At 29.5% G+C, this 24,887-nt stretch overlaps 3 protein-coding genes across 4 annotated transcripts in view; all 3 read left to right on the top strand.

Moving 5' to 3' along the window:
• Positions 1-1,041: 1,041 nt before the first annotated feature.
• On the top strand, positions 1,042-3,757 carry LOC130975489 (uncharacterized). The gene is made up of 7 exons (XM_057900282.1): positions 1,042-1,079; positions 1,612-1,823; positions 1,995-2,230; positions 2,605-2,709; positions 2,831-2,923; positions 3,013-3,114; positions 3,209-3,757. Exons 1-7 carry the CDS (start codon positions 1,042-1,044, stop codon positions 3,611-3,613), a joined length of 1,191 nt encoding a protein of 396 aa, XP_057756265.1. The 3' UTR covers positions 3,614-3,757.
• A 1,835-nt stretch (positions 3,758-5,592) lies between these two features.
• LOC130972629 (isocitrate dehydrogenase [NAD] regulatory subunit 1, mitochondrial-like) lies at positions 5,593-8,150 on the top strand. 2 transcript variants are annotated; one of them, XM_057898118.1, is made up of 4 exons: positions 5,593-6,096; positions 6,355-6,582; positions 6,666-6,744; positions 7,876-8,150. In XM_057898118.1, the coding sequence occupies exons 1-4, from the start codon at positions 5,593-5,595 to the stop codon at positions 8,148-8,150; spliced, it is 1,086 nt and encodes a 361-aa protein (XP_057754101.1). The 2 variants fall into 2 exon arrangements, with proteins under 2 accessions (XP_057754101.1, XP_057753374.1); XM_057897391.1 differs by having other exon boundaries at positions 6,343-6,582.
• Positions 8,151-10,335: 2,185 nt separating this feature from the next.
• The window catches only part of LOC130963462 (isovalerate--CoA ligase AAE2-like), an 18,659-nt gene continuing 4,107 nt past the window's right edge, over positions 10,336-24,887 (top strand). Inside the window, exon 1 of the mRNA XM_057889575.1 lies at positions 10,336-10,815. Within this exon, the coding sequence (XP_057745558.1) occupies positions 10,357-10,815 (459 nt within the window). The 5' untranslated portion in view covers positions 10,336-10,356. The remainder of the gene's footprint in view (positions 10,816-24,887) is intronic.

The following is a 24,887-nucleotide window of genomic DNA, read 5'->3' as shown; positions in this document are numbered from 1 at the left end:
TGTTCTGATATTTTTCACTGTGCATCGTGTACTGGCCATTCTTCCTTGTTCTTTTTGCTGTGCTCAGTAAGTTTGTTGATGATTAAATTACGCGTTCATAGCAGTTATTGTTATTAGCTTGTTCTTCTGAAATCAATATCTACAATTGTTGTGTTGAATTCTCTTTGGTGAATATCTTTAAATCAGCATGTTATGTTTCTAAGCATCGAATTGCTTTTCATGTTTTAATTCTTCTAAACTAAGTTTTTTATTTCTGAAAATTCGTAAAATTGGTTTTGTTTTTGCCATGAGTTGTTGAAATATGAGTGATTATGTTGTAGTTTGTGTAGTATGTTCTGATGGTGAGTTGGTCATGATAGGTCTTGGCATGCCTTCGCTTGCTTATCTGAAAATGCACTTACCAAAACTTTTCCTCTAACTGCACTTTGAATTCTGCACTCACGCTTCATATCTTTTTCATTGTTAGGTAACTTTCTTTTTCCTCTGCTGAATTATTTTGATTATGCTTCTCTGTCTTGACTCTTGACCTTAAAAGGTAATCAAATATCTTTTCTTTTGGTGCTGTATTTTACTTTGCTCTCTTTATAGTTAGTTAGTTAATATAATACGAGTTTTATACAAATTTTTTTTATAAATTATATTTTTTTTTTGTCTCTTTATATGTTGTAGAAAAAAATTAACTTGCATATATTCCACTACTGGAGAAGGAAAAGCTCACAAAGCCATTGTTACAGCCACAAAATTATCATTTGAAAGAGGTAAGTACAATTTTTGTTCTCCTTCACTAGTTCGTATTCTTGCCTTTTTTATCATGTCTTTAATTTTTTATACTTTTCATTGTTCTGAATCCCCACCTGTCTGATTTTAGTTGCTTTTTGTTCCGTCCCTTCTGTATTTTTTTTCTTGTAATTCTGCATATGTTAATTGTGGGTTTATTTTGTTGGTTGTTGCTGCTGCTATGTTATGGCTTATGAGATAAGAACTTCTTGATATGGTTTATTAATTGTCGTTGAAGTTATGTTATCAGCTAATTAATTTGGTATGGTTGCTGCTTATACTGTGAGGAAGGTGTTATTAATGTGAGTTTCACCTTTGTTGATGGATTTTGATTATTTGTGCATTCTTGATTAAAATTCAACTCACCTTTCTATTTATTGTAATATTATACCACACCACTATTATTTGTTTATATACTTTTGAATATTGAATATCCAATTTAGTATAACCGTTGCAGTTTGTCAAGCTTGATTATTGGCCTTTGATAATAAATAATTTTACACTTATACAAGTTGTTTTACTTACCGGGTCAAGAATTTAATTGATATACACATTTTTAATTATGACACATTCAAATTTATTGAGAAACCAGTTATTAATCCTATTAAATAGTAATACTTCAACTAACATTAAAACTAGTTAATGTTTTTTATTTTAAACTTATTTAATTAGACTTAGTTGATTATGATGTTAATTTATTTTAAAAAAATAAATTCTAATATTCTATCAGTCTATGATGTATCATGTAATGTGCCTTATAGTGTTCCATATAGATTTTATAATTTTTTATTCCCTATTTTTTGGGTATAATTTGTATTCTCTATTTGCTTTAAGCGTTTTTTTACGCTATGCTTGTGAGTTAAAAAAGAATGCACAGTCGAGTACTGCTGATGACCCCCTAACTCCAACCGACAACATAGAGACTCGGCATCGCACGGAAGTGTCTGATCAAGAATTAGGGGATGAGGATTACGACCCAGAGGCGGATGAAGTTCCGTCGTTTGATGACCACATTGACGACTTGTTTGCTGCCCAAGAAGTCGAAGGTCAGCATAACAACAAGAAAGCCAAAGATACAGATTTCTAGGAAGTTACTGTTATCGGTAAACATTTTTTTTCCTCTCATTTTAGTAAACAGTGATCTGTATAGTCCTTTACTTCTATTTTTCTTTTGTGCAATGATTAGAGATTAATTTTGTTTCCCATACACTTCTTAGAAGACGGTGTTAAAAAAGTTTCTAAGCTGAGTGTGAAGGAGGCTATAGCCCTCCCTTCCAATACGAAGATAGTACTCCCATTTAACAGTCAGCTGCAACCGATTGGTCAGGCGGCAGGATTACTAAGTGGTTTCATAGGGAATTTGGGTGCGGATTATTCCCTGTTCCCCATACAATTAGAAAGTTGGAAGCTGGTGAGCAAAGCAAAGAGAGATCATGCGTACAACATGCTTAAGGTAAAACTTTAAGCTTCTACAATTTAAGCAATTTTAGTTTTCGGTTATTTCTTTTTAGGTTGTTAGTAAAATTTTGATATTGTGTTTGTCACATCATCATTTAAGCACTTCTCATTTATACGTAATTGCGACTGCTTGTACTGGATTTGAGGGTCATACTTCAATAATTTAAATTAGCCTGTAATTGTTGTGGCATGTCTTAAATATATCAATCTTATACTTGTCTGTTGGTCCTCGTTAATGATGATGTAAATGGGTTGCAGCGAGTCTTTTACTATGAGGATGATGCTGGAGGAAAAATAAAGCGTGATATTTTGAAGAGGATAGGAAAGAACTGGAAGGATTCAAGACACCACTTGTTTCATAGGTGTTAGAAACAAATAAGGACTTATGAGGAAAATCTTCGGCATCACCCGAAAGGAATAGACAAAAATGATTGGAAAAAGTTCGTTGACTATCGCCTGAATGAAGACACCCAGGTAAGCCTTGGTATATTTTAATATTTCCACATAAAAAAACATGTGTATACATAGTAATTCCCTTACATTTGATATTCATCATATCTTTCTCATTTGCATTTATTTTGTTACTTGTTCATAGAAAAAGTGTAAACAAAACACTTTAAATCGGAGCAAGCAAGTTTACACACATACTGGGGGCTCCAAAACCTTGGCACGAAAAAAAGACGAAGTGGTAATAACTCATCATTTGCATTAAGATTTCGATTAAGCTTCTTGAAAAATATTGTTGTTTACTAAATTGTGTCAATATCAATGATATAGGAGAGAGAGCAAGGGAGGCCCGTTGGTAGAGGAGAGTTGTTTATCATGACTCATAAGAAAAGAGATGGCTCGTATATCCACCCCGATGCGCGTGTTGTTAGTGTAAGTCATGTTTGAAAATTTGAAGCAATATATAGCTTACTGTATATATCATGCTACTGTTAACTTCTTCCTTTCCAATGCTGTATATTTTTAGGAAGCAATTTCAAATGTTGAGAGGCAGGATGGATCCTCTAAGCAGCTTTCACAGAATGACTCGTTAGCACAAGTTCTCGGAAAGGAGCACCCAGGACGAGTTCGTGCTCTAGGTGCTGGACCATGTCCCACCCAAATCTTTGGTAACGCTGCTGGAATACCATTGGGTTCTGCAGAGTCCAATGCAGAGGATAAGAGGACTATTGCAGAATTGACGGCTAAGCTAGAAGAAGAGCGGGCGAAGAGACAATCAATACATAAGGTCTTGGGATATGTAGTCCAACAGTTAGGAGGCAATTTGCCAGTTGAGATTGCTGAAGAGCTGGCTTTTGTGGGCGGTACACCGGACTCGTCATGCGTAGGGCCATCTTCATCTGGAAACCACGACCCGCAACAAAAACTTTGAATTTCAACTAATGGTCTTGGATACCTTTTACATTTAAGTTGGTTTAGTATGTTAGGCTTATTTTATCAAACTTGAGCATTCTTACTTTATTTTGGATGATATTATGACAATTTCGTTATATATGTTATTTTTGCATAACTTAAATTTTGTTTGTTATGTTAATTGAGCTGTTTTACTTGGTTTAAATTAGTTAAAAAGTAAAAAAATTAAGGTTTAATAAACACTCTTTGTCAGTATGTGGTAAAATAATAGAAAATTTAAAATTTTAATGGAAAATTTGAGTTTGGCGGCGGTTTTGAAACCGCCGCAACACTATAATTTTTTTTACAGTCCGCAATTTAGCGGCGGTTTGTAACCGCCGCAAATTGGATAATAGCAATTCCCTTCACATACTGCGGCGGTTTTTAACCGCCGCTAAACCTAAATGGCATTTTGCGGCGGTTATTCCAGCGGTTGGCTAAAACCGCCGCAATCCGTTTTGCCGCGCCCTATCTTCCGGCGTTCCCAGGAACCGCCGCGAAATGTTTTGAGGCGGTTAAAAACCGCCGCTAAACGGCTCCAGGAACCGCCGCTATGGTGTTCATGATCACCATCTTCAACATGCTGAGGCCTCATTTTTTGTTGGTTCATTTAACTTGTTACAAGGGAAATAGAATTAAGGAGTTTGAAGTATTTATATATATCTAGTGTGGTTTCATCTGTTGGAACAAGTTCTATATATAAGTACTTAAATTGTTATAACAAGTAAAAATACTAATTTAGGTTCCAAATTAGAAGGCAACTCCAACTAAGCTAGAAAAGAAATCAGATTATAATCCATATGAGCATGCAACAATGTCAGCAATGAGGTGGTGATTTTTAGGCTCCAAATTAAGTTTCAATGCAGCCAAAGTTTCTCTTTTTTTATATACATTATTTAACGGTGCAATAAGTAGAAAGAAGCATTTAGATCTAAACCAAGCAAATGCATAAGTGTTAGTTAATATACCATTTTTTTATTAACATAACATTCCGTAATTAGATTTCAACGAGTTATTATAACTCAAATCTCTTCGTACTCATTTAAAAGGTCACGAAATTAAAAAACATGTAAAATTATAAAAAAATATTATGTAATTAAATATACATATAAAAATATAAATAATATAATAAAAAAAACTATTATGTAATTAAATATATATATAAAATTATATTATATTAAAAATATATTAAAATTAAATTTTACTAGTCATTTGGATAAATACTTTATTAGCAACTAATTTTTAAAAGATACAAAAATTGAATAAATAATTAAATATTATTAAAAATTTTTAAATAATAAAAACATAAATATAAGAATAAGTTACAAAAATAATTTATCTCTTTTATTATATAAATATTTTATCAGATTTAAGTATTTCTTAACTTTAATCTATATAAAAAATTTCTTAAAATTTTTACTTAATTAATCATCAAAATTTTTTATAAATACCATTCGAATCTTTTCAAAAAATTCGGGCAGCTTCACTTTTTCGGAGAAGACATCGAAGCACCTCACCTAAAGAAATTTAAACCTCATTTTCAGACCTAAATTACATTTATTTTAGTTTTTCAGACAATTCCAAAATAATAATTATTTTAATTAATGTAATATTATGTAATTAAAAAATATATAAAAGTATATTAAAATTAAATTTTACTAGTCGCTTGGATAAATAATTTATTAGAAACTAATTTTTTAAGAAAAACACAAAAACTGAATAAATAATCAAATATTTTTAAATTTTTTTAAATAACTAAAAAAAAAAAAAATTGGTTACCACCATCACTAGGATTTCGCTCCTTCCACTGATCTCCCCTTGTTATCGTTACAGACTTTTCATTCCTTTCTCCTTTCTCTCTTTTCGCATGGCTTCCTTCTCCCTCCCACACTAACCGTAACTAACTTTATTCCTCCATACAAACGCACTTTTCATAACCGTCAACCCAACCAACCGAAAATGACAACTACAAGATCCATCATCCCACTCCTCAACCGCCTCCTCTCCAGATCTCAACCGTCCAGATCCGTAACCTACATGCACCGTCCCGGCGATGGCTCCCCTCGCCCGGTAACCCTCATACCGGGCGACGGCGTCGGGCCTCTGGTCACCGACGCCGTGGAACAGGTCATGGAGGCCATGCACGCTCCGGTGTACTTCGAGAAATTCGAAGTGCACGGGACCATGAAGAAGTTTCCAGAAGAGGTTCTGGATTCGATTCGAAAGAACAAGGTGTGCATAAAGGGAGGTCTGGCCACGCCGATGGGCGGTGGCGTGAACTCCCTGAACGTGTATCTAAGGAAGGAGCTTGATCTCTACGCTTCGTTGGTGAATTGCTTCAATATGAGAGGGTTGCCGACGAGGCATGAAAATGTGGACATTGTTGTGATTAGAGAGAACACTGAAGGTGAATATGCTGGCCTTGAACATGAGGTTGTGCCTGGTGTTGTTGAAAGTCTTAAGGTAAAATTCTCTTAACCCTAATTTGATTCTTTGTAGTTGAGAAATTACGTTCTGATTCGATCATTTTTATGTAAAAATAATAGTTAAAAATAATTAGATTAGATACTAATTTAGCGAACATATTAAATTATCTAACAATTTTTATTTATTGACCATACATAAAGATAACTAGATAACTGTATGTAAATTTCTATTTTTTTAAGTGGATGTATGTGTGTGTGTGTGTTTACGAATGGTATGATGAAGGTGATAACGAAGTTCTGTTCGGAGAGAATAGCATCATATGCATTCGAGTATGCGTATCTGAACAACAGAAAGAAGGTGACAGCGGTGCACAAAGCAAACATAATGAAGCTAGCAGATGGTCTGTTCTTGGAAGCATGCAGAGAGGTTGCACAAAAGTATCCTGCAATCCAATACAATGAAATCATTGTTGATAATTGTTGCATGCAGCTTGTTTCAAAGCCTGAGCAGTTTGATGTCATGGTACATTAAATAATAAACTTTTATTCAATATGTAACTTATGGAGTTTATCATGTAAGCTATTTAATTTCCACTTTATTTGTAGGTGACTCCCAATCTTTATGGAAATCTAGTTGCAAATACTGCAGCAGGCATTTGTGGAGGCACAGGAGTCATGCCTGGAGGTATATGTAGTTTACAAGGATTTTTTATAACTTTTTTTTTTGCAATTTGTTGTTATATTACTAAACCTAAGGGGAAATTCAATATTTAGGCATTGTATTAAAGCACAACTTAGCACAAACAAAAAAAGGTTTGCTCACGCTTTTTTAAAGAGAAACATTTTAGAGAACATCTTTATCTCATTTTTTAGTTAGGCATCTCTATAGCATTTCTCTTTTTCAGTTAACTTGTAATGATAGCTAGCGTGAGCCTGGAGTCAATAAAATGGACCAAACCCATAGAATAAGTTCATTTATTAATTTAAATTTTGGATTAAACGAATTTAATTCGATTAATTTTAAAAAATAAAAGATTAAACGAGTTAGTTCGTAAGTTAAATATCCAAAAAATAACAAATTAAACAAGTTAATTTGTAAGTTAAATATATGGTCGATAAAAATTTTTTAAATAATATTTTTTCTAATTCTTTTTTTTAGTGACTATATTTCTCCTAATTCAATTTTAAAAATATGATTTATTAACTAAAAAAATTATTTGTTTAAAATTTGTTTATTTAAAAATAATATTTTTTACTAAAATAAATAAAAAGATAAACGAATTAATCTGTTTCCCATCAAATTGTTCATAAATAGGTCGAAGTGAAAAATTATAACCTATAAACAAAACAAATTTAAACTGGCTGACCCATTTGAGAGTGTGAGCCCCCTAGATTGTGTACTTGATGAATCAATGTAGTTAGTTGTCCCCCTAGATTGTACTTGATGAATCAATGTAGTTAGTTGTAGTGTTCATTTTAATTAACATTTAATTTAACTAGTGTGGGTCTCTCTAATTCATAGGTTGATTTTTACTAAAATGTTTGGAATCATAGTTTGAGAATCAAGGATGTCTTAGTTTGCTTTTTTTTTTTTTTTAGTTTTCTTTATGCTTTTCTTATTTTGTATTTTTTTATTGTTGAAATCATTAAAAATTTTAAATATAATAAATATATAATTATAAATACAAACTATGAATATTAAATTAAATAAGATAACTTTGTGTTATTGTTTGTCTAGCATTACTCGATTTTTATTATTCTCCAAACAGAATTAAAGAAAAAAAAATTAATCGCTCTAACATTTTTCTTGTGGTAGGTAATGTTGGTGCTGAACATGCTGTGTTTGAGCAAGGAGCTTCAGCTGGAAATGTTGGAAAGGATTCAATTGTTGCACAAAAAACAGCAAACCCAGTTGCACTTCTTCTCTCTTCTGCAATGATGCTTAGGCATCTTCAGTTTCCTGCATTTGCTGACAGATTAGAAACTGCTGTTCAAAAAGTCATTCTTCAAGGCAAAGTCAGAACAAAGGATCTTGGAGGATCAAGTACCACCCAAGAGGTTGTTGATGCAGTAATAGATGCTTTAGATTAATTCTAAAATTATTTCCTTTTTTTTTACCAAAAAAAATGGTGTTAGCCTCAAATTTTTTAAAATAAATGTCGTTTTCATTTTTTTATTACGTTGAAAAATTAATCCAATTTTTAAAGTAGTTGGGTATTTTTCAACGTGAAAGAAAATGACATTTATTTTTAAGGTGAAAAAATATTTTAGTTTTTTGTTTCTTACTAATTCTTTTTTCTACATTATTTTTTTTGTCACCCCACAAAATTGAAGATAGCAAATTTTGATCCCTACAATAAAAATGTTTATGCAAATGCAACACAGAAAGTCAGAAAATGATGTATTGGATACTCTTTTATATATGATCCTTGAAGATTTTATAGAAAAAAATTATTACTATTTATTTCCAAGTTCTAACTTCTATTAATTAACCATTATTATTTGTTGATTATTATGGTTCATTTAGTGTTTATGGTTCTACTTAATCATGCATATAGTCGTGCCCTTGTGCAATATAATGTGAAAAATGAACTCTAATTAATATAATTAATTAACTAATTAAGAACTAATTAGCCAACTTTAGGAAGCTATGGACAACTCTCAAATCTCAAGCATAGTGTGCAATGAGTAATTACTAATTACTATGTTTCATATATAGGGTGGCTTGTGGGGAATGGGCACCTTCTAGCTAGTCCATTTGTTAGTTGATTTTTTTTTCGGTGTCTATTATTTATGTTAGTTGATTGAATTGTATTAAATCCCTTGATAAGACGTATTTTCAAGTAAAACTTTTTTTGGTAACCGAATACAAGGTTTATACAAGTTGATAACGATATTTAAGGGTTTCTTTCTTTTTTTTTTCCCCCTTTGCTCGACAATTATATTATAAGTTAAGAAAGTTAAATGGTTGGATGAGTTAGATTTGGTTACATAGGTTAAAAAATTTTCAGAGCAAAACCCACCAACAAAAGGTAAATCTACCTAATTAATTCAACTACTACCAACAATAATATAATACAAAGTGTAAAATTTGACCATTTATTCATCTTCTACATGGAAAAAAAAAAAAGATAAGAAGAGCTCTCCTTATAGTTGTTATCCTTATTTAGGGTGGACAATTTAGTGGATTGTGGATATGGTCATGATTAATTTGATATGTATGTTTTGAAGCAAATTGTCGTATATTATACTCTGTTTGTCATTTTTTTCTAGACACATATAAATATCATTACGTATTAATATGTTTAATTTTATTTTATATTTTAATTTAATAAAATATAAATATTATTATAATTTATTTAAAAAATATTTTATATTTTATATATATGTGTCTTTATATTTTATAATATTTTAAAATTTATATATCATCTTATCTCGTATTATATCTTATCTCATATTGTATTATATTCTGTATTTATTTGTACATTATAGCCATGGACACATTTAAGGAATTGGTTAAATGTCATTTTTGATGAGTCATGTTGTCTACCCACAATAGGTGTGTTGGAGTGTGTTACGTTATTTCCAAATTAGTGTGAGAGAAACAAATTTGTTTTCATAGTAAAAAATATAATTCACTCATATTTTGAAGTGAATTTTTGTAAATTTATTTTAAAATAATATTTTTTATTTTTTAAAATTAGTAATTTTATGCTAAATGTTTTTTTTATAATTTTCTTATGTCAATGGCAATCAATTAAAAAAACAATAAAAAATTAGAGATCAAACTTTAAATAATGTTTTTAAGAAAAAATGAACTGAATATATAAATTATTTATCAGTTATTAAAAGATAGTGCACTTTTTTAAACTGGTACAATTTTAATTAGAAAACTAATATACCATTTTTTTAAAAAGTTATTTTATCAAAAGAATTAAACTATTTAAGAGATAAAAAAATAATAATTTATTACAATTTTGATTAGAAAATTAATATACTATTTTTTAAGAAGCTATTTTATCAAAAGAATTAAACTATTTAAGAGACAAAAAATAATAATTTATTCTCAATTAAATTTTGATACAATTACATGGATGGTTGATTTTTATACCCTTAGAAGACAAGGGAGGAAGCAATTTTAAATGCACTTTAATTTTCCAACTGCTTGATGGTTATCCCATATATATAAAATAAAATAATTCATAAAAGCATATCACTAACCCAATAAAGTGAAACAGAGCTAGGCTTGTGTGGTGTACTACTAAAAAACCTTATGGATTTTGCAACATTAAGATCTATGAATGGTGGTGGTGGTGGCTTGATTTGTGCCTTCAATTTTTCCAATGGGGTAGTAAGCAATACTTTTCCAAGATCTTCTTGTTTTCTTCACCAACATATGAACCATAAAAGGTTCATCATGATGAAGTTGTGTAATAATGTTATTCTAAGGCATTATTATTATTCCAATAGTAGAAAAACACAAATAATATTTTCAGCTCATAGTTCCCTTAACAATAATTCCCATTATCCAAATGATGATGATGATCAAGGATCATCGATGGAGGGTGTTGTTTTTTGTGATGCAAATTCTTCTCCTTTGACTCCAATAAGTTTTTTGGAGAGAGCAGCAAGGTTTTGTGGGGAAAGAACATCACTTGTTTATGGTTCTTTGGAGTATAAATGGAGTGACACATATCAAAGGTGTTTGAAACTTGCTTCTTCTCTCACTCAGCTAGGGATCTCACCTGGTGATGTAGTAAGTCTTCTCCTTTAATTTATGTCTTTTTTATTTATTATTTATTTAGTATTATGAATTTAATTTTGATGCGTTGTCAGTGAAAAATTATTTTACACGTACATAAAAATAATTATTTTTTACGTGAATAATAATTCAAAATTGTGATTGCACGATTGTATAAAATATTTTATACCGTCAGTATATGAAAATTAAACTCTTACTACTATATATCATATAAATTCTTAATGTCTAAAATAATTATTATTCTTATAGCATAAGGTGATACTTAAGCTTCTGTTTGATAAATATAAAGATACACAGACAGAAAAAAATTTAAAAAAATCCCATCTTTTTATCATTCACATGAATGACGATCTACCTTCTTTTAATATTATTTCTGAGAAATAAAAATTTCTGTATTTCTGTCTATTGTTATGTCTAGTTGTCTACCGTTTTGGATTATAAAACATCTACACATTTCTATCTTTCAGACATAATTTTTTGTTTTTCAAGTATTTTCCTCTTTCTAATATATTTTTATCTTTACATTTCTATTTTTATATTTGTATTTTGTCACAGGACAGAAACCAAACGAAACTAAATAAGGATTAAATTGAGCATTAATATTTTGGTTTTAATATGTGAAGATATTTTTTTATAAAAAATATTATAATTAAAAACAGTAAGATAATTTAATATATTTGACTAAATTTCTTAACACAATATATATTAACATCCTAATTATCATTTTCACATAAAAATATTATTACAAGAATAACTATTTTTATTTTAGAAAGATCTTTCATTAAACGTGTCAAACGGTTAATTCATCCCAAATTATATATTAAATATATACATGCTCTAAAATAAAAGTCTAACCCATTTAAGAAAAAATCGTGAGTTAAACGGGCTAGTCTTTTTTTTTTTTCTAAATAGAAAAGTTGTAAATTTTTAATTAAAAGCAAGAAAATCAATCTTGATGACTTATTTAAAATAATTAATTTGAGTAAGTTCGTGGCCATTATTATATCTTATCTTTCATGTTCAGATTGCATTACCTATTCTTTCCATTATTTTATGTGCGACAAACTATGTGCTAGTGGGTATTTTTTAATCCTCACACTACAAGAAACAAGGGTTTAGCCATAGAAAAAATTATGGCTAAACTTCAAGATAACGGTAGCAACTATACATTGGCCACGAAAAAATATTTGTGCCTAATCAGGAGGTTGCATTTTCAATTTGCCACAATTTTGGAGTTACTAGCCACAGTTTTAAACACCGTGGAGACCTTCAAAGAGCCACGATTCATATATCATTACCCACACTTAATGTCGTGGCAAAATAAAAATTATCAAATTAAAAAGTATAATTCTACCACACTTCATCTGTAGTTAATTTGTGCAGGCCGGATTTTTCAACTACAATATTTTGCGTGGCTAACGCCGGGTTATTTAAACACGCTATTTTTGTAGCTAACGTGCACTGGTTTTTATATTCCATTCGTAGCTAATTTATACTAATTTGCTACGTTTTTTCTGTAATTAACTTCTTTTTTATTGTGTCATAATATGTAACTTTCGTTTTAATTTGACCATAGCTAATTGAACAATTTTATTAAATTAAAATTATATTTACGTATATATCATTAATAACGTAAGTCAAACTTTATAAATATATAATATTTAATATTTTTAATAAAAAATATAATAAAGATTCAGAATAATAATAATAATAATAATATTAATAATAATAATAATAATAATAATAATATTATGACAAGTCTAAATTTGTATACAATAAAAAATAAGAAAAATTCTAACATAAATAATTAAAATTCTAACATGTTCTAGAGTAAATATATTTAAAATTTTAACTATTATTTATTAACTATACTAACTAAATGTCTGACATATCACCAGACATACTAGGTACTTCATCGCCATATTTTGATGATAAAAATTTGTGCAGAGCTGCCAATTGAATTTTGGTTTCTTCATATCCGTCTAACTTTTTTTCTAATGTTTCAACCTGCTTCTCTAAATTTAACACATGCTGCTGAGATACGTTGCTGGAGACTCCTCCGGTTGTAAATCCAAAAATACGCTTAGACTTGCCAAAACCTACTGGACATACAGCACTACTAAAACCTCACACACGCCCTACATTTTCAGCACCAAAGACCTTTCCAATTGCATCATTAGGATGAGCTAACACTTTCGAAGGTACTCCTTCAGCAGCAGCACGTTCTTGATCTTCAGGCAAATGCTCTAATATTTGCTCCTACACAATAAAAAAAATTAGATTAGTGTATACCAAGTTTTAATTTATAAAATTAAATTATACATTAAACTAAAACAAATAACATAATAACTTACCGCTAAATTGTGCCCACCATTTACATAATTTCCATTCTTCTTCACCAGAGTCGACAAAATAACTTCACTCCGACATACAGGTCTTCCTAACTTTTTTTCCTATCATAAGACAGTTACATTATCAACGCTTTTTTAGAACAACTACAAATACAATAGGAATAAACGTTAAAATACCATTTCATTTGCTCTTCTAGCATTGCTTTTACTACCACCAGCATGTGATACTTGAAGCTTCTTTCGATTTTTTCTATTTTGCAAGCACTGTTTTTAAAATTTATAATCACAAAAAATAAAGGTAATATTGTTATAAAAATAACAAGAAAAAAGATAGCTGTAATAAAAAAATAATAATAATATAACAGTACTACTAAAAGAAACATTATTCTATTACCTTTGTCTTAGGATTTGTGTAGTGATGCACAAAAGCCGCCCATTCAATAGGAGGTATATCTGAATCAATCTTAGTTGCTAGAATTTCTTCTTTTGTTTTATTAGGATAAAAATAAATATTTCGTAACGAATATTTGTAGGCTTTCCATCAATCACCCAATGTCCTTAGTGCCCATTTAATGCCAGCAGCATAATCAAACTCAAAGTTTTCCTTCAAAATATTTATACATAATGTTAAAATTTATATTGTTCATCCCTTTACTTATTTTAACATTTTAAGTTAAAAATAAAAAATAAAAAACAGACCTAATGAGTCAAAAAACAAACCAATTCTACACAATGAATTTTTTAAAGTAGACCTAATAAAAATATAGTCAGATACATGCACTTTCCCAATAACATTAATATCCTCCTCTCATTTTATCTCTTTTTTAAAACGTACAAATACTATTAATCAAGCTAGCCAGCATGCATTTTTCAAAACACTCATAGTTTATCAACATTGTTTGTATTTCCAACAATACAACCAAATTTAAATAAGGTATCATCACTCTTATTTAATACCAGATCCAATCCTCTTATCTTGTCTATTTCAAGTAGTACTCTCTCGAAAATTCTCTCTTTATTAACTATTCTTAAGCTATTTTTTTTAATGTTTGCATAACTCACATCTTTTGAGAACATGATATCTAAATAGTTTATGAGTACAAGACATATCAAAATTTTCAAGCTAATATAATATTATCATATTCCAAAATCACAGAAGAGAAATCAAAATAATATACAGGAAATTAAATGGGGAAATATAAGAATTGAACAAAACTAAACATTAAAAATGAAAAGGCGCATAAATTAAAAAGATAAAGGTAAATTTTAAAAGGCAGACAAAATTTTGGTTTTTTCTAAAGTATACATACTTACTTCAATATAGTTCCACTGCTTTTTTGTGTTGTCTTCAGACATCTGATCCCATCTTTGAATTGAAATTGGACACAGCGTTGCTCTACGGGCCATTAAACCCAGAAACCGTACCAATAAATTTGCGCCATTATCTTGACCTTGTCCATGGCCATCAAGTTCCATCATGACTTTTTCTTCCTTTTTCAAATACCAAACTTGAATGGCACTCATTTTGCCAGCTGTAATTTTTCCGGTAGAAGTGTTTATAAACGAATGCAGCATTGAATAAAAGAAATAAATCAAAGATTAGAACATAAAAAAATCACGTAAAAATTTGAAATTACATCTACCTTTGACATTCACAACTAAAGGGTCGTTATGATCTTTTTTAGCGAGTGCTGTTGATATTTTGTGGTTGTCGAAGTTCTGCTAGAAGGGTCTCTCCTGAACTATTACGTTTTTGCTTCATGAGAAAATCTGCTAAAATAAACTAACAAATAACACTAAAATGAAAAAAAAAATTGTCCGGTATTTTTTATTTGGAGAATGTTGTCATATGAGACGACTCATGTAACGTGTTAAAGGAAGTACCTTCACGTGCTATAGAGTAACAGATTCAAAATAAGACGTGAACAGAGTGATGGGTGGTTATCTTAAGTTTCCGCCAAAGGGTATATTAAAAATTAAGCGCACTTTGAAATTTTAAATCTTGAATATTCAGAATAGTCATGATTGTTGTTGCCGTCTTTTTACCTTTTTTTTTAAATTTTGAAAATCTTTTTTTAATTCTATTTTTTATTATCTATTAAATAAATCTTATATTAATTTATTTCTAATACAATAGTTATTTATTTATTTATTTTTTAACGGTCAAATACGATTAGAAATTTAATTTTTAATTTTTAATCTATATATTTTTATCTTTAATTTTTGTAATAATATTAAATAACGTAAAAATAATTTTAATAAATATATGACCCTCACAATTTCTCACTACATGTGAATGATGATTCAAACGATGCACTATAATTTAATTATTTTCCTATTTTGCACGAAACAATAGTAAGAGTTATACATTAACTCGGTTTTGTAAATATTTTTACCTAAAAAAATTTAATGTTTGTTAAATTTTAATTACTAAGTCCATATTTAAAATTTAATTTTATAAGAAAAATTATAAAATTTATTTAATAAATTTTACACATTCGTTTATGTTACTACTTAATAAAATTAAGAACTTTTATAGAAGTGAGTACATAATCATTAATTTATTAGTATTAATTTTCTTACAAGTAAGATTGATAACTTAATTCAGATATGAATTCATGTCGATCTTGAATTTTAAATTAAACTAGTTCATTATTTTGTATTTTGTGAATCAATTTATTAGAAAGGTGATGAATCAATTTTTGCTTGATCCCTTGATATATTTTGTGCTTCTTTTCTTGTTTTTGTTTTGAGTTCAGAGTGAAAAGAGTGATTAAAAAAAAACTAAGAAAAATTAATATTTTAGTTAAAAAAAAATTAGACAATACTTGGAATGGAAAGTTTATTAAACCTTTAAAAAATCTCATATTAAGGGTAATTTTTAGTGTTTATTTTTTAATTTATTTTTTAATCTAAGTCGTCAATGATAAATTTTTCAAAGAATTAATAAAAAAAGATGTCTTCTATAATTTAAGTTGTTACTAACAGATTTTTCATAAGTTTAATAAAAAAAAATAGCTAATTATCCTCTTATCTTTAGTTTTTGTATTGTCTTTTATTATATTTCTCATAACTTTAGTCAAAAGTAATTATTCAATATTTAATATTATCTTCTAGCATTAGACATTTTAATATTAGTGCATACTATATTACTCACTATCACTATAAATCAACCTTAAACGTATAAAACCATCAAAGCTAATAGTTGTTAAATAATAAAATTAAATTATCTCATATTATTGTTATAAAAACATCCAGATCAAAGCCAATTCTCGAGACCTCGAGAAACTCTAGAGTAACAAATTATCTAGAATGCATTAAATATTGTCTAAATTATCTATTTCATCATCATCATCACAGTCATTATCATCATTTTCGTCAACATGCATTTCATCCTGATCTGCTTCATCAATCTCGTCCCTCGTCAATTGAAACTCTTTAAGATTCTCTACTTATTGCTCACAAAATGGTATGTCTTCCACCAAAGATTCATCTAATTCCTCCTCATTCAAATCCCCCATATCATATAAATCTCTGGATTTCATATGACAAACAGAACACCAACCTTCATCAACTGGATCATCAACATAGTAAATCATTCTTGCATCTGTTGCAAGAATAAATGGCTCATCTGTTTCATTATCACCGGTGTGTATCAAGTTAGAAAAATTTACACTTGTGATCCCAAATTGATCTATCTTGATTCCCTTGTTAAGTGTGGTATCAACCCAAATACATTTGAATAACACAACCCTCAACTTGCCAAAGTAGTCTAACTCTATCATATCTACCACTTTACCATAGTATGTATTGTCGCTTGCTACTATAATAGGGTTCCTGCCATTTGAAACACTATTAGTAATAGCAGACATAACCACGCCACAATTTTGTGTTTTAAGGCCTTGATCTTTCTTCATTGTACGAAACTTGAACCCATGAACATTAAACTCCTCAAACCTCTTCACAATATCATTAGGCCCTTCTGCAAGCCACTTGATTTCGGGAGTGATATCTGGATCATTGTTTTTTGCAACCTACATGTGTTAATAGATTAGAAATATGTGATCCTAAATTCTATTTTGGAACAAACAAGTTTTACAAAATGTAACTAACTCACATAATCCCTAAACCACTCATGGAATTTGGCATGGATGTATTCTTCAACGAGCTTGGTTGCATTTTTTCTACCACGGTATATTCTGGCAATCTCACATCTACATTTTCTGGTAAAGTAGATTACAGTTATGTAATAGTTATAGAAAATAATTGAAATCTAAGTTAGAAATAACAACATAACTCACTCGCGAAAATTGTCCACCAGTGAACAATTTGTCAACACATAACGATGGGCCTGCAATTTCTCTGTTGGTGTTAACGAACAAATCTTATGAGCTCCACGAGATATTCCTAAGGCTGGAAAAATCTTAGATAAGACAGTAGAGCAACTACTAGAAGTGTTTTCATTTTGGTCATCATTGCGCCTTGGTCGGTTGAACCTTGTCTCAATATTGCCATCCTCCAAATATCTAGAGCAGAAAGTTAGACATTCCTCTATTATGTAACCTTCAGCTATGCACCCTTCCGGTGCAGCCTTGTTACGGACATAAGATTTTAAATGTCCCAGGGCCTAATAACAAAAAGAGAAAATTAGTTATCCATAAAAATATATCGTAACAAATAGATTCAATTAAAATTTGTTAGAGTGCCAAAATTTACCTTTCAACAGGATACATCCATCTATACTGCACTGGACCTGCAATCATTGCTTCCTCTACCAGATGAATAACTAGATGAACCATAATAGTGAAAAATGCTGGAGGAAATATCATTTCCATGTGACAAAGCGTCAAAACAATTCGCTGTTGTAGTCTTTCTAAATTCTCTAGTGATAATGATTTGCCTGAGACTTCTCTAAAATAGTTGCACAGCTCGATAAGCACAGATATAACCTCCTTCGGCAAGGATCTTCTAAGTGCAATTGGCAAGATATGTTCTAGAAGAATGTGTGAATCATGGCTCTTTAGACCGCTTACCTTTCGTTTTTTAATATCGACACATCTAGAAATATTTGAAGAGTAACCATCTGGAAAAGAGACACTCTTTAGAACACCTAGAAAAATATCCTTGTCAACATTTTTCATTCTAAAGCACGAGGCAGGGTACTTGGAAGAATTAGGATATGGATGGAGTTGTTCTCTGATTCCCATCAACTGCAAGTCCTTACGAGCTTGCAAGTTGTCTTTAGTCCTTTGTTTGTCATCAAGTATAGTAAAAAGCACATTATCACACACATTTTTCTCTATGTGCATCATGTCAAGACAATGACGAACAAGATTATCCTTCCAATATGGTAAATCCCAGAAAATACTCCTCTTTTTCCATTATAGTGGGATGTTGCCATCGTTGAGTGCATCTTGAGGTCTTTTTCGACTACTCTCAATTTGGGACAAAATCCTTCTGCCATGTAACGTCGGAGGTGGGCCTCTTAGTTCTGTATGGCCATCAAAAGAGTGTTTATTGTGCCTATACTCGTGATCATCGGGTAACCATCGACGATGTCCCATAAAGCAATACTTCATGCCAAACTTCAACCTTCTGGAGACTGTATCGAAGTTACATGATGGACAAGCGAGGCTCGTATGTGTATTCCACCCAGACAGATTATCAAGACCTGGAAAATCACTAATAGTCCAAAATAGTGCAGCATGCATACGAAAATTGTTACCATCAACAGAATCGTAGACATCAACACCTTTCCATAATTCGTTCAACTCACAAATAAGTGGTTGCAAAAAAATATCAATATTATTTTCAGGCATCTTTGGACCAGGAATTATCATAGACATTATAAGGAAAGTTTGCTTCATACAATACCATGGAGGATAGTTGTATATATATAGCATCACTGGCCAAATGCTAATGTTTGAACTGAGAGTCCCGAATGGATTGAAGCCATCGGTTGCTAAAGCGAGCCTTATGTTACGAGGATCTTTAGCAAATTCTGGATGTAATAAATCAAAATCTTTCCATGCCTTGCTATCTCTAGGATGCTTTAACTTTCCATCTGAATTAGGAAACTCCGAATGCCAGCGCATTAGTCTTGCTGTCTTAGAGGACATGTATAACCTTCTTAATCTAGGAGTAAGAGGAAAGTACCTCAACACCTTTGCTGGTATCTTTTTCTTTTGATCTTGACTTGTTTCCACAACTTCCGTATTGCTGCTGGTGTTCTCTTCAACTTTATATCGAGATGCGTTACAGACCACACATTTATTTTTTTTCTCATTGTCTTTTCCCCAAAAGAGTATACAGTTATTTGGACATGCATGAATTTTCTCGTATCCCAAACCTAACAATTTAATCATTTTTTTGGCTTCATAAAATGAAGTGGGCAAGTTAGCATGGAAAAAAGCATTGTTGAGAAGATCGACTATCATGGAGAATGTCTTGTCAGTAGCACCGCACAACACCTTGATATGATACAACTCAACAATAAATGATAACTTGGTATATTTTGCGCACCCAGGATATAATTTACGATTTCCATCTTTTAGCAACTCTGTAATTCTTCTTGAATCCTCGTTAGTGTCATTTTTCGACGGCATTGGAACGGAATCAGTTCTCGAAGCAAAGGGCTCATCATCATCACCTTCATAGTTGATATCATCTATACCGAAAACATCAGTCAACATATCATACAGTGGTGGTTTTTCAACAGGCTCTGTATGATTATGACCCAATAGTTCTTCTTCAGGCTGGACTATAGTTTCTCCATGCAAATACCAAGAAGTATACTTTTCTGGAAATCCTTTTTGAAGTAAATGAGTTAATACTTCAATTCTCGTCCCCATATTGTTGAACCCACATTTGATGCATGGACATATAATTTTTTCATTTATAGCAGCTCTAGCAAAGGCAAACTCTAAAAATTCTTCAACTCCGCATTTATACTCTGTTGATGTAATTGATTTATGAATCCAACTCTTATCAATCATAATTGAATGACTCTGTTTAAATAATAATGTACCAAAATATAAGTATATGAAAGGCATAATAATGAATTATACAAAAAAATCAGCATATCATGTATTAGTTCCTAATTAATATACACAACAAATTACAGAAATGTATTGACATAAAGTGTAAAAGGAGGTGTTACTGAACTAACCTAAACAGATCGTCAAACTAATATTAATATTACTCACTAATTAGCTATAGAGTAAGTAAAATTATATTATAGAATCTCACAATTTGCATCGCAACAAAAAAATGAACCTTGTCCTCAATAATCAATTATGCATAATAAGTTTAAAAATTATTACGGTAGAAAATCATAAAACAAATAAGTTTATATAATATTTGAGTAAAAATATACAAAAAAATTTCTATATAAAAAAAATAAGTAATGGATAAGGATATGGTCTTGTTAACACGGTGCATAACTTACTCTAAAAAAATTGTAAATAGATATTTTTTAATATATTTTAAACATTTTAAAAGTTGTTATATATAATATGTTATATAGTTTTTTTTTAAATATGTTATACATGTTATATATGAAAGAAAAAGTTAGGCAATATAAACACCATAAAATTTATCTGAAGTGATAGCATGATTTATTTAAAAGTATATCAAATTATGTTTAATGCACAATGGTATTGTGTAAGGGCATTTGAGGTTGCGGGTTCAAGTCTCCTATCTTTGGTAAAAAAAAAAAAAAAAGGTATTTGAGGTTGTAAAAAAGTCTAACAAATATTTATAATGAGTATGCAAAGATACACTTTAGTTTGACCATGGAGGGGTATGGCCCCAAAATTTTTTATAAAATTATTTATTAGTAGTTATGGAAACTAAAATTTTATTAAAATTCTCAACACTGAGTACCATTACATAATATTTTATAATTTTTATTTGTAAATATTTATTTTTTATGATATTAGTAATAAAAAATAATTTTTATTTATAAATTTTATTTTTATATAAAACTTTTATCATGATTTTTATCTTAAAATTTTTGGTCTCCTCAAACTTTTTCAGTCAATCTCGGGTTACTGTAAGTACGATCATATATTTCCGAAAATCAAATATAATAAAGAGAGTAGTGGTGCACAAGGAATAAAAAATCAAATATAAGGAAATATAACCTTCAAGGTAATTGGAATCTCAAAAAGTTGATTAAGATTGGCTCCACACTTTATTTGTCTTCTTTAATTTGACCTTCAGTGTCCTACAAGAGAGAACAGGCTATCTATGAATCCAAAAATATATAAAGTATACTTAAATCATATGAAGTAAGGTATAATGTTGTGAAATAATTTACCTTTATCTCTAGTCTCGATAAGAACATACAAATGAATGAGAATGAGTATTAGTTCTTATATAATGTTTGATATGAAGCATATTTATAGGAATTAGTTAAACAAAGGGTTAGGAATTAGTTAAGCATATTTGAACTATCTTATCAATTGGTCGTTGTTTTTATCCTTTTCTGTTACTTTTATCCTTTTTTATAACAAATTTTAAATTCAAAATCTTAAAAGATTCAATTTAAATATTCTTAAATATTGATACTTGATTTAATTAAATACATATTATTAATTGGAATAAAACTTATTTTATTTTTAAGCCTCTGAATTTTACTTTTTTTTTGAAATAAATGTTAATTTGATTTAATGTTCATTCCTTCTGTATTGTGTGTCTGTTTATCTAATATTATTGTAGTAATTTTATTTCAATTAGCTTGTTTAAATAGCAATAATCATGCTAACTGGATACATTAGTATATAAAAATTTTAGAGGACGAGAATGCTATTTTTGAAAGAATATTAACTCTTACAATGGAAAATTTACTTTTCAGATGAGTCATAATAATCAATTAAGTAGACAGATATGTTCAATTGAAACCGAAAAATAACATTAAACAAAGATACTAAGCCTAGATAGAACTGGAATTTAACAGAATAGTTATGTTCAACAAAAGTAAAACAAACAAAAATACATCAAACATAGTATTCTCCTGGATACCATATTTCACAAAATTGCCTAGCTTTATCACGCGCAATAGGATCCAAATCATCTATAGGATACGGCTTTTTGTTCAGATCAAAGTCTTTTACAGCAGTTTGGATTATTGGCGATTCAGTTGTAGAGCAAACATATCCTCTCTTTTGAAAAAACTTTGCAATATGTTCGTTCTATGATATTGAATTGCTTTCGACATGCCCAATGGAACTCACATGCCGGCTTGTTTTTAACACTCATCTGCAAAGAAAATGTAATGATTCAAATTCAGCTATTTATATTGTTTGCCAAATAAATTATTTTTTAAAATTACCTTCAAATCCATTAGTATAACATCAGTATCCCAATCAGAATCTTTCTTAAAGTATGGAAAACCGAACCTTACCAGATACTGCATGCTCAATGCATATATCTCCTACAAGTTTCAAATGAACCATAATCCAGGAAACATTTAAAGGATTATTTTTAATTAAATAACAAAACGCAAAAAGAATGGCAAACGTGGCAAACCTTAAGAGTAGAATCCATATTAGTGGATGAAGCACTATCGTAGGATTCTCGATAGAAGGGTGCTTTTTCAGAGATATTCGTGTGAGCATTGAGAGCCACCAACCAGAATGGATATTGATCTTATTAAACCAAACCTCAGGGGCAACATCGAGTGCGTGTTGCAACGAGGAGAAAGGAGAGGCAGAAGCCATTTCCTTAGCGAATTTGATGCTTCCACAGCATTCAAGAAACTCACTTTCTTCCATAGCAATCCAATTTGAAGATTTGCTGCAAGATTGTGGGATTCGGGGCAATGATGTATGAACATGCTCAGATAGAATTGTCATCTTTGATCACCTGAATATTACGAAATACACTATGAATAAAAAAACAAAAGTAGATATAGCATTTTCAATGTGTTTAAACATTAAAAATTGAATATGCAAATTAAAGGTTGTCGTTTATTTTTTTTATATGTAATTATTCAAGTTTTAAATACTATATGTAGTTTTTATCACTTTAATTAAAATTTGACGTTATTTTCAAATAAAACTAGCCTCAACCAGCAAGCATGCACTATAATCTTCAACAAATATAAAATGACCATCATAACGGTAGGAAAAAAACATAAGTAATAGATAAATTAATACTATATATTTTCACAAAAAACATGAAGGAAAAGATATCGCAGTAACATATCATATCTTTCTTTTCATTAATATAAAAGAACTAAATAACAAAAACCTAACAAGAGCAAACACCCAATAACCTAATAACAACAATTACAAAAATAACGAGAAGTATAAGAAAAACATTTAGTATAATTATTGCAGAAATTGTATTTACACAATATAAATAAACATGATATTCACAAAAATATAAATAAACATGATACTCACAGAAATTAAAAGAGGATAAGAAAGGATAATAGTTAAGTGTTACCTGATAAAAGATTTTCCCAATTCTCTGGCAGTGTGATTTTGTACTGCACCAAATTAATTAGAGGGAACAGTTAAAAATTTTTAACCAAAATAGAGGGAAGATATTTAAGTAAAAAATGGGAGAAAATGGTGGGAACGATACAAAAAATATTCATCGCGCCCAACTTTGCTACGGTGGGTGTTGTTGGTGGGAAATCAAAATTCCGAAGATGTGAAAGCCTTATATAATTCTTGCCACGAAAATATGAGTTTGTCACAAATCTCCGTCTAATTTGTGCGCAATAATTTTGTATCAGTAATATTATTGCGTGGCTAAAGACCGTACCTTTTAGAAGTCCAGCCACTAAGAAAGTCACACACATTTTCCTGAAGCAATGCATGTCCTGAGTGTCGTTGAAGGAAGATAACCAAATTCAAAGAATCATCGAAATCTGACACATATGAGAAGATGGATTCAAAAAAAAGGGGATTGAAGCTAAGGAGAAGGATTCCCAATACCTTCGATTTAGGGATTTATTAGAGTTTTTTTCTCCTTTTACGTTTTAACTTTTATCTATAATATATTTTAAAATATTTTATTTTAAAATGATATTCATTTATTTTCATTTAATAATTAAATTCAATTAAGAATTTGATTTGTTAGTTTGAGCTTGTATATTTTTTATTTTTTTTTTGTTACAATAATATAAAGTAAAATGTAATTAATATTATAAATAAAAATTTAAAATAAAATAAAAATAATTAAATTATTTATTATTAACTAATGAAATAAAAAATTATGTGAAACAAAATGTGACCTAATAAAACGAAGGATATTATGAATAAAAAAGTGATTCATTAAAATAAAAATAATATAATAAACAATTAGTACTAAATATTAATTACTTGCTATTGTATTTGACAAATTTAATTTATCTTTACATACTAACATAGTAAAACATACAGTAAAATTAATATTTATCTACAATAATAATTATAAAAGAAATAATTAATAGTATATTCTAATTAAATAATAGTATAAATAAAAAACTTAATTTATAATTTCATAAAATAATTTTTTTAAAAATAATTAAGCATATAATAAGAGTACAGTACTCACAAATATATGTAGTGAGTACTAAATTATATAAATAAAAAACTAATTTTTTTACTTATCTTCAATTATTTAAATTTAACAAATAATAAAATAATTTATTTTTTGTAAAAAATTTACTGAAAATTTTTTTTACTTAAAAATTACTAATTTTTTATTACCTATCCAAAT

This window comes from Arachis stenosperma, chromosome 1 (genome assembly GCF_014773155.1).
Source record: "Arachis stenosperma cultivar V10309 chromosome 1, arast.V10309.gnm1.PFL2, whole genome shotgun sequence".
Lineage (NCBI taxonomy): Eukaryota > Viridiplantae > Streptophyta > Magnoliopsida > Fabales > Fabaceae > Arachis > Arachis stenosperma.
Note: the sequence above shows the minus strand (reverse complement) of the source record. Positions and strands in the feature narration are given on the sequence as shown.

What these genes read in the sequence shown, in the direction of transcription:
- LOC130975489 (XM_057900282.1), top strand. Translation starts at nt 1,042, where the DNA reads ATGGTTGCTGCTTATACTGTGAGGAAGGTGTTATTAAT. An exon ending in TGCTGCCCAAGAAGTCGAAG is followed by an intron (nt 1,824 to 1,994) that starts GTCAGCATAACA and finishes TACACTTCTTAG; the next exon opens with AAGACGGTGTTAAAAAAGTT. An exon ending in GCCTGAATGAAGACACCCAG is followed by an intron (nt 2,710 to 2,830) that starts GTAAGCCTTGGT and finishes ACTTGTTCATAG; the next exon opens with AAAAAGTGTAAACAAAACAC.
- LOC130972629 (XM_057897391.1), top strand. Translation starts at nt 5,593, where the DNA reads ATGACAACTACAAGATCCATCATCCCACTCCTCAACCGCCTCCTCTCC. An exon ending in GTGTTGTTGAAAGTCTTAAG is followed by an intron (nt 6,097 to 6,342) that starts GTAAAATTCTCT and finishes GGTATGATGAAG; the next exon opens with GTGATAACGAAGTTCTGTTC. An exon ending in CACAGGAGTCATGCCTGGAG is followed by an intron (nt 6,745 to 7,875) that starts GTATATGTAGTT and finishes TTCTTGTGGTAG; the next exon opens with GTAATGTTGGTGCTGAACAT.